General features: G+C 36.6%; 1 protein-coding gene across 3 annotated transcripts in view; it reads left to right on the forward strand.

The window, feature by feature from the left end:
- smad4b (SMAD family member 4b) overlaps positions 1–13,421 on the forward strand; it is a 75,388-nt gene that overhangs the window by 34,266 nt on the left and 27,701 nt on the right. For all 3 annotated transcript variants that reach the window (XM_052036032.1, XM_052036038.1, XM_052036048.1), the window contains 3 exons: positions 2,997–3,116; positions 8,281–8,394; positions 11,188–11,238. In XM_052036032.1, coding sequence (XP_051891992.1) covers positions 2,997–3,116; positions 8,281–8,394; positions 11,188–11,238 — 285 coding nt within the window. The remainder of the gene's footprint in view (positions 1–2,996; positions 3,117–8,280; positions 8,395–11,187; positions 11,239–13,421) is intronic.

The raw sequence follows: 13,421 nt of genomic DNA on the forward strand, positions 1-13,421 counted from the left end.
TTCTGATGCACACAAAGCAGGTGATTAAAAATTGAAAAATTCCAGAAGGCTGCAATGAGGGTAGATGATATGCTATTCCTCAAGCTTGCATTGGACTTTCTTGTAACACTGCAGGAGATCACGTTTAGGGCAAGTGGGATGGAAAATTTAAGTAATAAATAAGAGGAAGCCCAAGGTTGCCCTGTGGACTGAACATTAGTGCTCAGCAAAGCAGTCACCCAATTTACGTTTGGTTTCTACAAGGTAGATGAGACACTGTTGTGAAGACTGAATGCAGTACACTAAAATGGAAGAGGCGCAAGTGAATTGCTGCTTTGCCTGGAAAGACTGTTGGGTCTCTGCATACAGGGAAAGGAAGAGGTGAAAAGACAGGTGTTGCACCACCTGCTGTTGCACAGGAAAGTACTATAGGATTGGGAGTCATTGGTGGGAACCAGGAAGTGGTGTCTTAGAGATGCTGAAAGTGGAGGGAAATGCAAGATGTATCTTGTGGTGGAGCTGGCAGAAATTACGTTGGGTGGAAAGTAAGAACCAGGGGAACTCTATCTTTGCTCTGTCTGAGAGAAGAAGTGAGAGCAGAGCAAATATATCGTGCTCAGATTTAGAATTAGTGCTTAACCTGCAGTCACTTATGGAAAGGATTTCCAAATTTCTTATCTCTCACTTCATATAGGAATGTCAACTAATTTCTCTCCAGCTAGGCCTGCCCTAGAAAATGTCCACTAATATTACCAGCAAAATTCTCTAGGCTCATAGTTTACAGATTAATTAAATTTCCTGATCATGAGGTGGAAGTAAACTTATTTGCTGAACTAAAATTATGTAATTCTATTGTAAAATGACTTTTGCTGAGTACCTTTGGCTGCCAAATACCACTTATACTTGAACAACATGCATCCTTACCATGGGAACATAACACTGATGCAGGTGGGGCTGCAATCATAGGAATCATTTTTCCCCCTTTCCACTATGAAGGAAGTTTCTGTGGAAAATATCTGACTCCTGATGCTAATTGGATTCTAAATTTTGTTCTGGTTTTTGAACACTGAATGATGGTCCTCTCCATAGATGGTGACTGACCTGATTTGAAAGATTCACATTCATATTAAATGATCATTTTCTGTGTTTAATCCAACTATAGTGTTAACTTTACAAGAAACAATTTCAGTTTTGTCTCCTCTGTATATCCATGATCTCTGATCCTTTCATCAGTTCACCAAAAATGATCATATGTTCATTAAATGTGATTAGTAACCGGAGAACTTTCTTCTGTACCATCATAAATGATCCAATGGATAAGAGTCCTATAATGTAGTTGATCAGTTCAATAGAAGTGTATACAGATTACCTCTGGTGGAGCCATAAGTAAATTCGGCTGTGATGGGAAAAATTGTGGTTATACGTCCAGTAGGATAGGCAGTTTATTCACCTTTCTACTTGATGGAAGGCGGAAAGTTTGTAATTATTATGTGGAATATTGAAGGTTTAAGATAATCTTAGCTCCATTTATTAACCAGCTATGTGGAAGTATTTTCAAAATTATTTCTGATTTCCAGTTACAAACAGATTTTTTTATAACTGATGAATTAATTTAAAAAAACTCTAAATTTAAGAAGCAACCCATGAAATGTGCTAACTCAAAAAAGAATTCAATAGTGTGAATGATCTAAAGACTAAAATCCAAAAAGCTGAAGATGCTGGAAATAAAACCAAGAAATGCTGGTCATAAAACCAAGAAATGCTGGTCATGCGCAACAGGTCAGGTAGTATGCTTGTTGAGATTTTAAAGTTGTAGAGCATGGGAACAGGCCCTTTTTGCCCACTGCATGTGCACCAATCATGCACCCAAGTACGCTATTTGTAACTTTCCTTCTGTAACTCCTGACCTCCACCTTCAGCCAGATTTTGCTGTCACCCACCAACCTTGGGGATAAGATAACAAATAACTGATGGAAGGAGGAACAGAGTTGAGGTTTTGGGTCGATGATCTGTTATCAGCATGGTATATCTATAGACTAGATTTTCAGCAGGACAGGAATCCGCCTTTGTGATTTTTTTTACTTTAAGGGGATCTGGGTGGTCATTAGTTTCTGTTGTGAGTATTCTTTACATTGCAGTAAATCTCAGTCTCTCATTCCTAAAATTAGAGCAAAGGTAATTTTACATTGACACAGTTACAAAGGTAATTACATTGACACAGTTGCCATATAATAATTCATTGGCATTTGAGGTATTCAGTCAAAGTCCAATCATGTGCCCAAGATCATAATTGTGTAAAATGTTAATATTTTCTAAATCATTGTAAATTGTCATTTTAACTTTATCGTCTTTTTGGTGGTCGTCTTGAGTTTGTATAGTGTTTTTAAAGTTCTTCAAATTTATTTCAACTTTAGGATATTATTCCCCTCTAACAGAAGTTAATAAAGAACTTATAAAGGACCATAATTATTCAGAGGTGAAGTTTCATGTAGCTCATCTGGTTCAGCTGGTATTGCAATTCAGAATAATCAAAGTTTATGACGATCGAACACTGCACTGACCCATTACACAATTTTTAGACAAAATTTTAATTGATTGAACAAGATATTTTTTTAAAGACCTGAAATGATGGGAATGCTAGCAGGATGAAAGAGTTAGTTCATATACTGGATTTTATAATTGTGATTTTTATTTCTTTTCCCCTCCAGATTCAGAGTGACCTGTGAATTTTCAACAATTTATTTCTGATTTTCAGTATTTGGGATGACACTTTACCAAAAAAAACCCATTGTTCTTTTGTTATTTATGTTAATGGAAACTACATGAATCCATAGGTTGAATTGTCTAGTTCTGGAGTATAATTGGAACTGCTGTGATTTCTCACAACCTTATTAATTGCAATGTTTTTGAAATTTGGTGAAAGAAAATAAATAATTTTGAAAATGTGTTAATGGTATCCATCGTGGCTAAGTTCCCTGGGGTTGTATTTAGTCTTACGTTCTACTTCATTCTCTTAGGTCAGCCAAGCAACATGTTGCCAGTGAACCACAGTGACGGATTAATACAGATTGCCTCGGGGCCTCAGCAAACAACACAGCAGAATGGCTTTCCAGCACAACCAGCAACTTACCATCACAGTAAGGAAACAATGTTCCAGAATTATTTTTGAGTATTATTGTGATGAGTGATCTGTCTCAAGACCAAATAAACACTTTGGCCACAGATGTATTGGGTCCTCTGTGGCTAAGACTAAATGGCAGTTTGACTGGTTCAATTCAAGGCATGCTTACTACTCTGCTCCTAAACACACAAAGTGTCTTGTCCAAGTTGCATACCACATGCATTGTGTGTTTGTTTGTGTATCTTGATGGTTTCAGAAAGTATAGTGTTAGTTTATGTTGGCGGGTTAGTTAGCACACTTTTCTTATTAATGGTTGTTCCTGCTTTTTTAACTGATACAACTTCAGGGTCTACTTTACAGAAGTTTATTTTGTTAAAAATGAATTGCTTTAATTGCTGTCTTGAGTTCAGTCTGCAGATTCAAAAGTACTTGTACCTGGGGACATAGTATCAAATTAAGAAGTTTTAAAGGAATTTTTTTAGAGTGGCAAGAATGAGAGCAGTTGAAACAGAGAGCATTTTTTTTTAGAGAGGCTTGATACATGTGTGATGGGTAATGAAAGGATGTGAACAGGTGGGAAATGGTAATAGGATGTAGTATGAGAGCTTGGATTATTTGGGGTAAATAACCTGTTGTTATGCTGTTAATTCTATATATTTGCTCATTGCTTGAATTTACTTTTCTACCTGTAACCACTCATCCTAGAGCTGATATGGTTAAATTGCTTTCAAAACATACCAACCTGCCTTGTTCTGAATATTACCAATTAAACTTATTGTTCATGCAAGTTTTTGTCCCATTGTGAGTTGGAACAGAATACAAGTATAGATGTTGGAGTATCATGACTTTATCAGTAATTAAATATTTAAAATCTTAAGAGGGTTGCTATGGAACAAAATTGTTAAATACACTCTCCTCTACATTCTTCATTTTACTTTGCATCAAAGAATGGGGCCATTCATTTTGTTCTACTCCTATTGCACTGATACAGTCGATGATTTGATGATGTTCTGGAAATTCTTTGCACATTGCTCCAAAATTGTGACTCAGGAAATACGACTGGCCAGTTTGGAAATGCATGGTTACGATGAGCTGCTTCAGTTTGTTTGCAGCTTGCGGCTGGGAAATTACGGAGAAATTTAACGACACAGAAGCTTCCATTAAATGCACCAAAAACAAAACTTCAGACAAGAGAAGTTGTGTGGCCTGATTGTAGAAGTGCAGCATCATGAGGAGGAACTGTTCAGAAAGGAGAAAACCAAACACTGTCCCGTTTAATGGCAAAAATCAAAATTGTGGTGGTCAATTTTTGGAGAAAATCTTTACGCTCTTCTCTTTACCCAAGATAGTTTGACAGGAAGTAACAGTGATACAGCCTGCATTAAATCTGTGCTGTTTCTGCATTCGATATAATTGCTGGAGGGATGTGGAGGAAGCAGGGTTCATCCATGAGATCCTGACCTCGCAAAGCCTTTGGCAAGAGGCAACGCAGGTGTGCCTTTTCATCGTACCAGAGATGATCATCCTTTTCACACTTAATTTATTTTAAATCTATGAATATCACTAACTATATTGCTGGTTGTGCTAATTTCATCTTCTTTTAAACTTTGCAAATCAAGAATTGGGTCCAATTTCTTTTGAATGCATCAAACATACTGCAGTCAACTCTTGGTGTGAAGTGCACATGTGCAGGCTAACCAACAGCTTTAAGGCATGTTTAGCTTGTGGTTACTTTAGCTTGTAGCAGCACCCCCAGACTTTCTTCTAGTTCTCACAAAAAAACATTTCACTCAGTTCTCCATGATTTAAAATCATGCCTCATTACCACAATCCCCCTCCACGTCTTTCCTCTCCCCTCAGTAAGAACAGATGAATCTCTTTAGCCTCTTGGATAGGCTAGGAGCCATCCTTGTTACTCCCTTTGAATCCTTTCATATGAATGTACTTGTCCTCCTGGATAATCGATATATGCTGAGATTCCCGCTTCACCTGTTTTTCTCACAGATACCATGACGGCTTCGAACCTTGTAACCATTGAAGATGAAGGTGATGATGAGGATGATTATGAGGAACCCCAGGAGAGTATTCATCCAGGTTCTCCAGGGGATGATCCAGATAACGGGCCAAATAGGTGGAGGTCTTCGAGTTGGATTCCTGAAGAGACTTTGTTTAAAATCGAGGAATGTCACAATGCCATGTTGATTGATGGTTTCCAAAGGATTGAAGAAGGCATTCATGGACTTCGCCAAGACATGAATGAGCACATGGAGAACTTATGTGGCTCCATTGAGTCTCTCCGTACACCCCTGCAACTAATAGGGCAAACCCTTCGGGAACTTCTTGCACATATGCAGTCTAGCCAACAGCCAGCACAAGTGGATTCAGGACTTCACATACTGAAGCGACTGTGGAACCTGGTCCTTCCAGTGTTTCTTAGAAACAGTACTTTGCCAAGCTGAAAGGAGGCCTTTCAAAAAACAAAGAATTAATTGAAGAAAAGACATGGTGTGGGTCGCCATGGGACAGTTTTTATCTTGTACATGTTAGTTTTTCTTGGAAGGTGTGGTCTTGCCTTAAAAAGTGTGTGACATCACATCTGTAGGTTTGGCTTCCTATAAAGGAGGTGCCATTTTCCCTTTTTAAAACAAAATTTATTTTTGCCTTTTTCTATTTTGCTGCACTGACACATTCCCTTCGCAGCCCATCAAATGAGAAATTAAATTAACTGACATAAATAATCTCGTTCTGTCATGTTGTTGCACTGTAAGTTACCATAACTGAAAGTTTAGCTATGTTATTTTAATAACTGTAAAGTATTTTAATGGACTATATAATCTCAAGAACATGTTATAGACATGTCTGAGGATGAAATTACCTTTTCACAGCACCGAGTTTACTCTTCAGTGGCATATCTTGTGGTGCAGTGTGTTTGGTTATATCTGCTGGTCTTTATAAGATTGAAGAACCCCCACCCATGACTTCAAGAACTTGCATCTGAAAAAAGGGAGAACAAAATCAAAGAGAGGGTGGGGCCTATGATGTGTTTGGAATACACTTATAAAGTTATTCCTGACTTTTGAGATCAAAATGTCCATGAGCCAGCTTCATTTGACCTCTGATTAAACTTGCCACACTGGGGGCTGGAAGACTGCAGGACCTGTGATATGTACTAATCCTAGGAAATGCTCCAAGCCTCAATGCCCCCACCCCTCTCTTGCAACCCACCTTGATAATGCAACAGTGATATTATTAATTTTGCACTTAGTATGTTAAAGCGCTGAAAATATTTTTCAGTTTCTGCAGATTTGCCTGGATTGTACGTGGATACTCCTTCGGTTAGATTGGCATTGCATTAGGTGTTGGAATGAAAGGATTACCAAGCTGCTTTGCATTATGTTGCTCTGTCTTGTTTAAGAAATGGTTTGATTTGATTGAAACAGCACCATATCCCAGGCAGCTGTAATCTGCCTGTTGCGTATTGGTAATGACAGCTGAAGTAGTTTGAGTTTTTATTATGCAGATTATGGGGACCTTATCATAGTGGTCACGTTGAATGCGGAAGCAACTTGGGTCCAGGTTTCAGAACTCCATGGATCATGCTTGAGCTCTAATAAGCAATTATGTTAGATCTGTGTTTCAGAATAATTTGGATGTTCACTGATTAACTCCTCTCTTGACTGTGAAGTGTGGGTTCTGCAACTTGGTTGGGATGTTTTAAAGGAGAATGAGTGGTAATATGCATTTGGAAAAAAGATTGTAAAGAGTATGTTGGGGAATGAGGGGAAATGTAATTTGTTCAATTTTGACAAATCTGTTGCTACTTATTATCCAAAGCTTTAGACATGTTGGCAAATTCTATATCCGAAAATAATAAACAGTTAAAATTTCTTTGCTGAGAGGCACTTAGAACTAAAATTTATGGACACTTTTGTCCATAACATAAAGCTGGTTTGTAGAAGTAATTATTCACTTCATCTGTTATTTGACCTACATGCATCAGTAAACTTTGTTTTATTAAAATCTGTTGTGGTGCATTTCATTCACCATTTTTATTAAGCAGGTTTTATTGGATCAACTGACATGAGATTTTTTTTAAGTTCAGTTTTCTGATTCTGCAAATATAAAATGTTTTGTGAAAACAGCACAATTATGAAAAAAATTACAAATTTACAGGTTTAAGTGAGTGCAGTAGAGGGAATTTGAAACAATGGTTTTAATATTGAGCATAATATCTGATTATTTCATAAAGAATTTATATACAGAGCAAGTTACAAGTCCAATAACACATCTTTTATCGTTTGCAATAAAGGTGTATTGTCCTGACAATTTCTGACCATTTGATGTACTTATACCCTATACCGTTGGACTGCTTTCTATCTTGAATAAATCCGGCTTATAATGAGCACCTTTGGTATTGGAATCCTTTTATGTAAGACACTTTGAGATATTATAACAATCTTAATTTCTTTGCATATTATGAAACTTAGCCACTGCCTAGGCTGTCTGTTTCAGAAGGAAAAGAGGGTTGTGGGGTGTTCTGTTAGTAAATATAGAAAGACTGTAAGTAAGTAGCGAAAGACTCGTTCTTGTTTAGAAACTCACCGTGTAACTAGTGATTTTTTAAAAAAAAGTTCCACTCTACCATATTAAAAGTGGTTCTTTGAATATGCTGCAGGCACAGGATTGTCTGTTGATTCCTGATCATCTGTTTGATTGCTGATGATATTGGGTTTCTATTTATTTCACTGAGAAAGAATTAGAATGGGCCAAATTTCCTGGTCCTGTGTTGTAAATACCATGTAATATTAACACTAGGTGTGATTGCCACTTTGTATTTTATTCAACGTGTCAGGCCATTTGGTGACAGAGATTTGTTTATTGGGGTGATGGGTTTTTTCAAATGCATATTTAGCACCTTGACTGGGTAAAGCTATAAATCAAATGAAGCACTAAAAATCTGATGTTTGGATTATATTGATACAAATTATTTGGTTAAAATATATTTAAATATTTCCATTATAATTTTTGTTTTACAAAGATTATATCTTTTTATTATTTTTTCCCCAGTATTTACAAATTTGAAGATTCACCCTGTTTATTACATTTGTAAACTAAATGTTTGATTTAATTATTGTAACAATTCATATGCAACTATATCTTCCCAATTTGTAACTTAACAGATAGCACTACAACTTGGACTGGAAACAGAACAGCAACATTTACTCCTAACATGCCTCATCACCAGAATGGACATCTTCAACACCATACCCCTATACACCATACCGGCCATTACTGTAAGTCATCATTGCAGGAAGTATGCCAATCAAAAAAAAAATTGTGGTTAGGAAAATGGAAGGAAATGAAAGAAATGTTGATGTATAGCATTGTAGCCTATATCGAAAGATTTAGTTTGTAATGTAAATTTTAAATTGCAGCATCATTTTGTGTTTGTGTGCAGGAGAAGCTAATATTGAGTGAAATGATGAGTTAGGAACTTTCCTAGATTCATTACATTTCAGCTTCTTAGGGTGCAACTGTCTTGATCAAAAATTTCAGATTGGAGTCCCCAGATTTGTGTATCATTTTATTATTTGTGAATTTGTATTGTTAACAAAATATTTTTGCATCTATAAATTCAGTCTTTAAAATTTCATATTTGCTTTTGTTTAATCATTACAAAAGGACATTTTTTAAAAAAACTTGCTTAAATTGTATAGAATTGCTTTCAAAATGACTCCCAATCTTGCAAAAGTTAATTGCACATAAAAATCCAAAGTAATTAAACTAGATCTACGACTGACTTGATTTACATTGAAAGTCAATAAAATCAGCAACTCTACACTGAGTTGCTGATTTGGATCTTTAATATACTTTCAATGATATGCACTTCATAAACAAAATAAAGTGGGACAGTACCTCAGCCCTGTTTTCACATTCGGTAAAATTGGGCTGATTTCTTTATCAACTCCCCTTTCCAGATTTGTTCTGCATCTCTTGATTTTTCTAGTGCCTAAAAAAGACCTATTGCTCCCAGTGCTCAAAGGCTGAGCATTCATAGCTTTCTGAAGTGATTCTTGACCTCGTATCCTGTGATTATGATTCCTAGTTCCAGACTCTCAGTATCCCTTTATATATTGTCAATCCTTAGAATTTTGTATTTCTAAGACTTTGCCTCACCTTTTCTAAAGTTCCAGTGGGCACAGACATATCTTCCCCAATCTCTCTTCATTAAGACAACAGCTTATTCTCAGAAAACAATCTAGTAAATCTGCACTATGCTGGCACCAAGACAAGCATATCCTTTATAAAAATGAAATACTGCTGATTCTGGAAATCTGAAATAAAATCAGAAAATGCTAGAAATACTTAATAGGTCAGGCACCATCAGTGGAGAAGAAAACATTTGTTTTCAGGTCAATGACTTTGCATCCGAACCTTTATGATAAAAGGTCATTGACGTGAAGTGCTGACTCTGCTCCAATTGAAGACTCACCTGAGTCTGCTCGGGTATAAAATTAAAACTTGACCCGAGTCTATATGTATACATCTTTCTCTTTGCCCAACCGGAGGCATTTGTGCCCAGATACTGCTTCAAGCCAACTCTGTGTCCATACTTGGAATAGCACTCCAAGCCTGGATGAAGTCACTTGTTAATAATATGGGCAAATGTCCATGCCAAACCATGGCACCAAGGCACACTTGAAGTCAATGGTGGGACAGTCTCTCCCTAGTCCCAGACAAAATTCCCTGTGCACTCTCTTCTCAAGTATCACACTTCGTCACAGTCTCTCAGTCAAACTTGTATTGACACCTAAAGATAATCCTCCTGTCCAGGGTCAAGTATCTCCTCTCCTCCCTAGCCAAGTCAGCAGCCCTTTTCTGCTGACACAATCTTATTGATCTAGATAAAGTACTGAGTTGGGCCAGCACACCCCAACCCAATTCCAAATGTTTAGCAGAATTCAATACAACAAATATGGTCATGCGAGACACTGACAGTCAGACTCCAAAGCCTTATACAAAAGCCGCATGACTTTCTTTTGTAGTCTAACCCCTTTGCAGCTAGTCCCCAAATACAAAATACTTCTAAAAGTCTATGACTACCTTTTAAAATATGATTTTTCTATTCTTCCTACCAGAAGTAATAATCCTCAGTTCTCACTTTATACTTGAAACCTTCGTTCATTTATTTGCCCAGACCCAATTATTTCGCTGACTCATTCCATCATTCTCACAGGTTCACTTTCTTTCCTCAGTGTACGTACGATTGGATGATTTACATGTATTAATATAGAAATGCCAGTTATGACCTACTATCTCAAAAATGACCCATTTATTGTACCTATTATCCAGGCTTTGATGCTAATACATTGTGAATCCCATGAGTTGTAATTTTGTTTGACACCTTACTGAATGCCGTCTTAAAAATTAAAATATTTTGCCTGCAGTTTGTGCACAATGGCTAAAATGAAGCAATAGACGAAAAGCAAAAGAAAAACCTGCAGAACCTGGAAATCTGAAATAAAATCAGAGAATATTGGAAATATTCAGCAGGTCAGGTAGTCAAGAGAGAACAGGGTGATATTTCACATTGATAACCTATCATCAGAAGGGTTCTACCATTATTCTGTTTTTCTGTTTTAATAACATGGCTGGTGTTGTGGCACCATCAATTAATTCAACTATTAAGAGTAACATATTGTAGAGAGGGTGATAATTATTGGTACGTAGTTTAAAAAACAATTGTATATAAAAAGGGTTTTGCAACACAATAAAGAAAGGAAACTGGAAGGAGGACTTGATACACCGTCGGGATTACAATAAATGGGCTAGAATTATTTCTAGACGTGTGGCTATTCCACCTTGAGGTACTGTTGACTAAAGCAGTGTATTTTAACATGTTGAGACTGCTTTTAAGAATATTTAGTTTGCCAGAGTTTGTGTCAGACGTACAGAAACTATAGGCTATGCTAAATGAATAATATTATCAGTTTTGTTCACACTCTTAAAAGGCATCTTTTCTACACATAGTTAAGTAATCTGTGTGTATTTAAGTTATGAAATTACATGCAACTTTCTTTCCTTAGGGGCGGTACATAATGAACTTGCCTACCAGCCACCCATATCTAATCATCCAGGTTAGTAAAAATGAAATCTGAGAATCGCATTAACATTTCTTCATAGATGCTTATAATTTGAATCTTGATTGAAAAGTGCAACTGATTCACTGTTAGTTAGAAGTGGTCAAAGTTTAGGAGTGCACTTGAAGTGATGTCCCAAAGATAGAAATTTCAGTGGTTTTCAGAACCACGTGACGTAGTTTGAGAGATCCATTAATCTTTCAAAGCATAATGAGCAATAAAAGTTATGGTCTTTATTTTTACTTGGTAAAAGGAGCATTATGAACTGGACGATTACATAGATCTTGGATTAGTGAAAATAAATGCATGAATTATAATAGTTTATCATCAAAGAACTCGCTTGTATCCACCTGTTAATTCTGAAGCTTTTACTGAATTTATCCAAAGTTCTTAGTTTTTGATTTTTGAACCTTGGGTTTTTAATTGCACAGTTTATCAAATAAATAATGCCATCAGTGGCCTTTATTAGAGTTAACCAGTTATCTTAAAGCTGTTCCAAAATTTACTGTGAATCTAACTGTTAAAAAGCTGAACAAACAGGTTAAGATTTATATTTGTAATGAATTGATCTGTACGAATGATATGCAAGACAAGTTTTTCACTATACCTTGGTACATGTGACAATAATAAACTAATACTGATATTTGCTGCACCTTGATAAAATGAACTTGGAGGAAGTAAATAATACTTGTATTTCCTAGTAGATTTAGATGTCTTTCAGTTAAGTAATGTGATTGTCATTGTGGGACATGGATTTTGAAATCATTTTATTTCAGATGTTCATGACTTGGGTGGTATGGTGGTGCAGCAGTTAGAAATGCTGCCTTATGGCTCTAGGGATCTGGGTTTGATTCTGACCTTGGGTCTTGTCCGTGTGGAGTTTGCACGTTGCCCCTGTGACCACACAGGTTTCCTTTGAGTGTTCCAGTTTCCTACCAAATATAGAATCATACAGCACAGAAGCAGGCACTTCTGCCCACTGAATCTGCACTGACCAACAAGCACCCATTTATACCAGTGCCAGTTTATTCTACCCACATTGCCATCAACTTGCCCCTCTATATTCTACCACTCACTTGCACAACCAGCACATCTTTGGGAACTGTGAGACAGCGTTTTACTTGATGCATCACTGTGCTGGTAGGTTTATTGGCTACTGTAAATTGGCCCTTAGTGCAGGTGAGGCAACAGAATCAAAAGCAGAAGTAACTTGTGAGAGGGAATTAAATTGCGTGGTTACAAGGGATTAAGCCAAGGGGGAATTGGACTGATTGGATTATCCTTGGAACTAGCATAGATTCAATCTGCTAAATGCCCTCTGTGTGCCCAGTATCTTGGTTATCGTGGTATGATCATGAATCAGATCCAATCTCTCAATCCTTTAAAGTACAGTTTTAACAAACTGCATTCTAGATTTGACTCGCTGGAATTAAATTATTTGTTAACCTTTGAAGAAAATGAACAATAGTGCATATAAGGCTTAAATTTAAAACCATTCTCCTTATTCATTATGCTATGATTGTCAACATTATTGCAATTGATGTCAAACTCTAAGCATTTATTTTTCGTAAACTACTATTAAGTGGACTATTACGTGGAGAACAATCCTGTTTTTTGTTTACAATTTCAATACCAGCAATTTCTATTTATGTGGGAAACCTGGTAGAATGTCCCAAGCCACTTCACAGGAGAGTTAACAATCAGTGTTTTACACTGAGCATCTCTTAGAGTTATTAGAGCAGGTGGCTGATGGCTTGGTATAAGAAGTAGGTTTTAATGAACAATCAGGAGGAAAGGCTGGTTGAAAGATTTAGGGCAAAATTCTAAAACTGGACAAATGTACCACAACTAATGGCTTATTTAAAACTAGGGACAATGGAGAGACAAGAATTGGAGGAATATAAAGTCAAGAGACCAACATTAGGGAAACATAGAAATCTTTGCAGTTTATAGAGCTAGAGGAAATTAGGGAAGTGGTAATTGAAGTCGTGAAGAAATTTGAAAACATGAAAATTTTAAAAATTAAGATATTGTTTAACTGGGACAGAATGTAGATCAGAGCAGGAAGGGACAATGTATCTTTGAAATTTGGTATAGGTTAAAGCAAGGTTATCAGAGTTTTGTTTCATCTCCAGCTTATGGAGGATAGGAAGAGTGTGTCCAGCCAAGTGTGTTGGAAT

The sequence above is a fragment of the Pristis pectinata genome, chromosome 2 (assembly GCF_009764475.1).
Source record: "Pristis pectinata isolate sPriPec2 chromosome 2, sPriPec2.1.pri, whole genome shotgun sequence".
NCBI lineage: Eukaryota > Metazoa > Chordata > Chondrichthyes > Rhinopristiformes > Pristidae > Pristis > Pristis pectinata.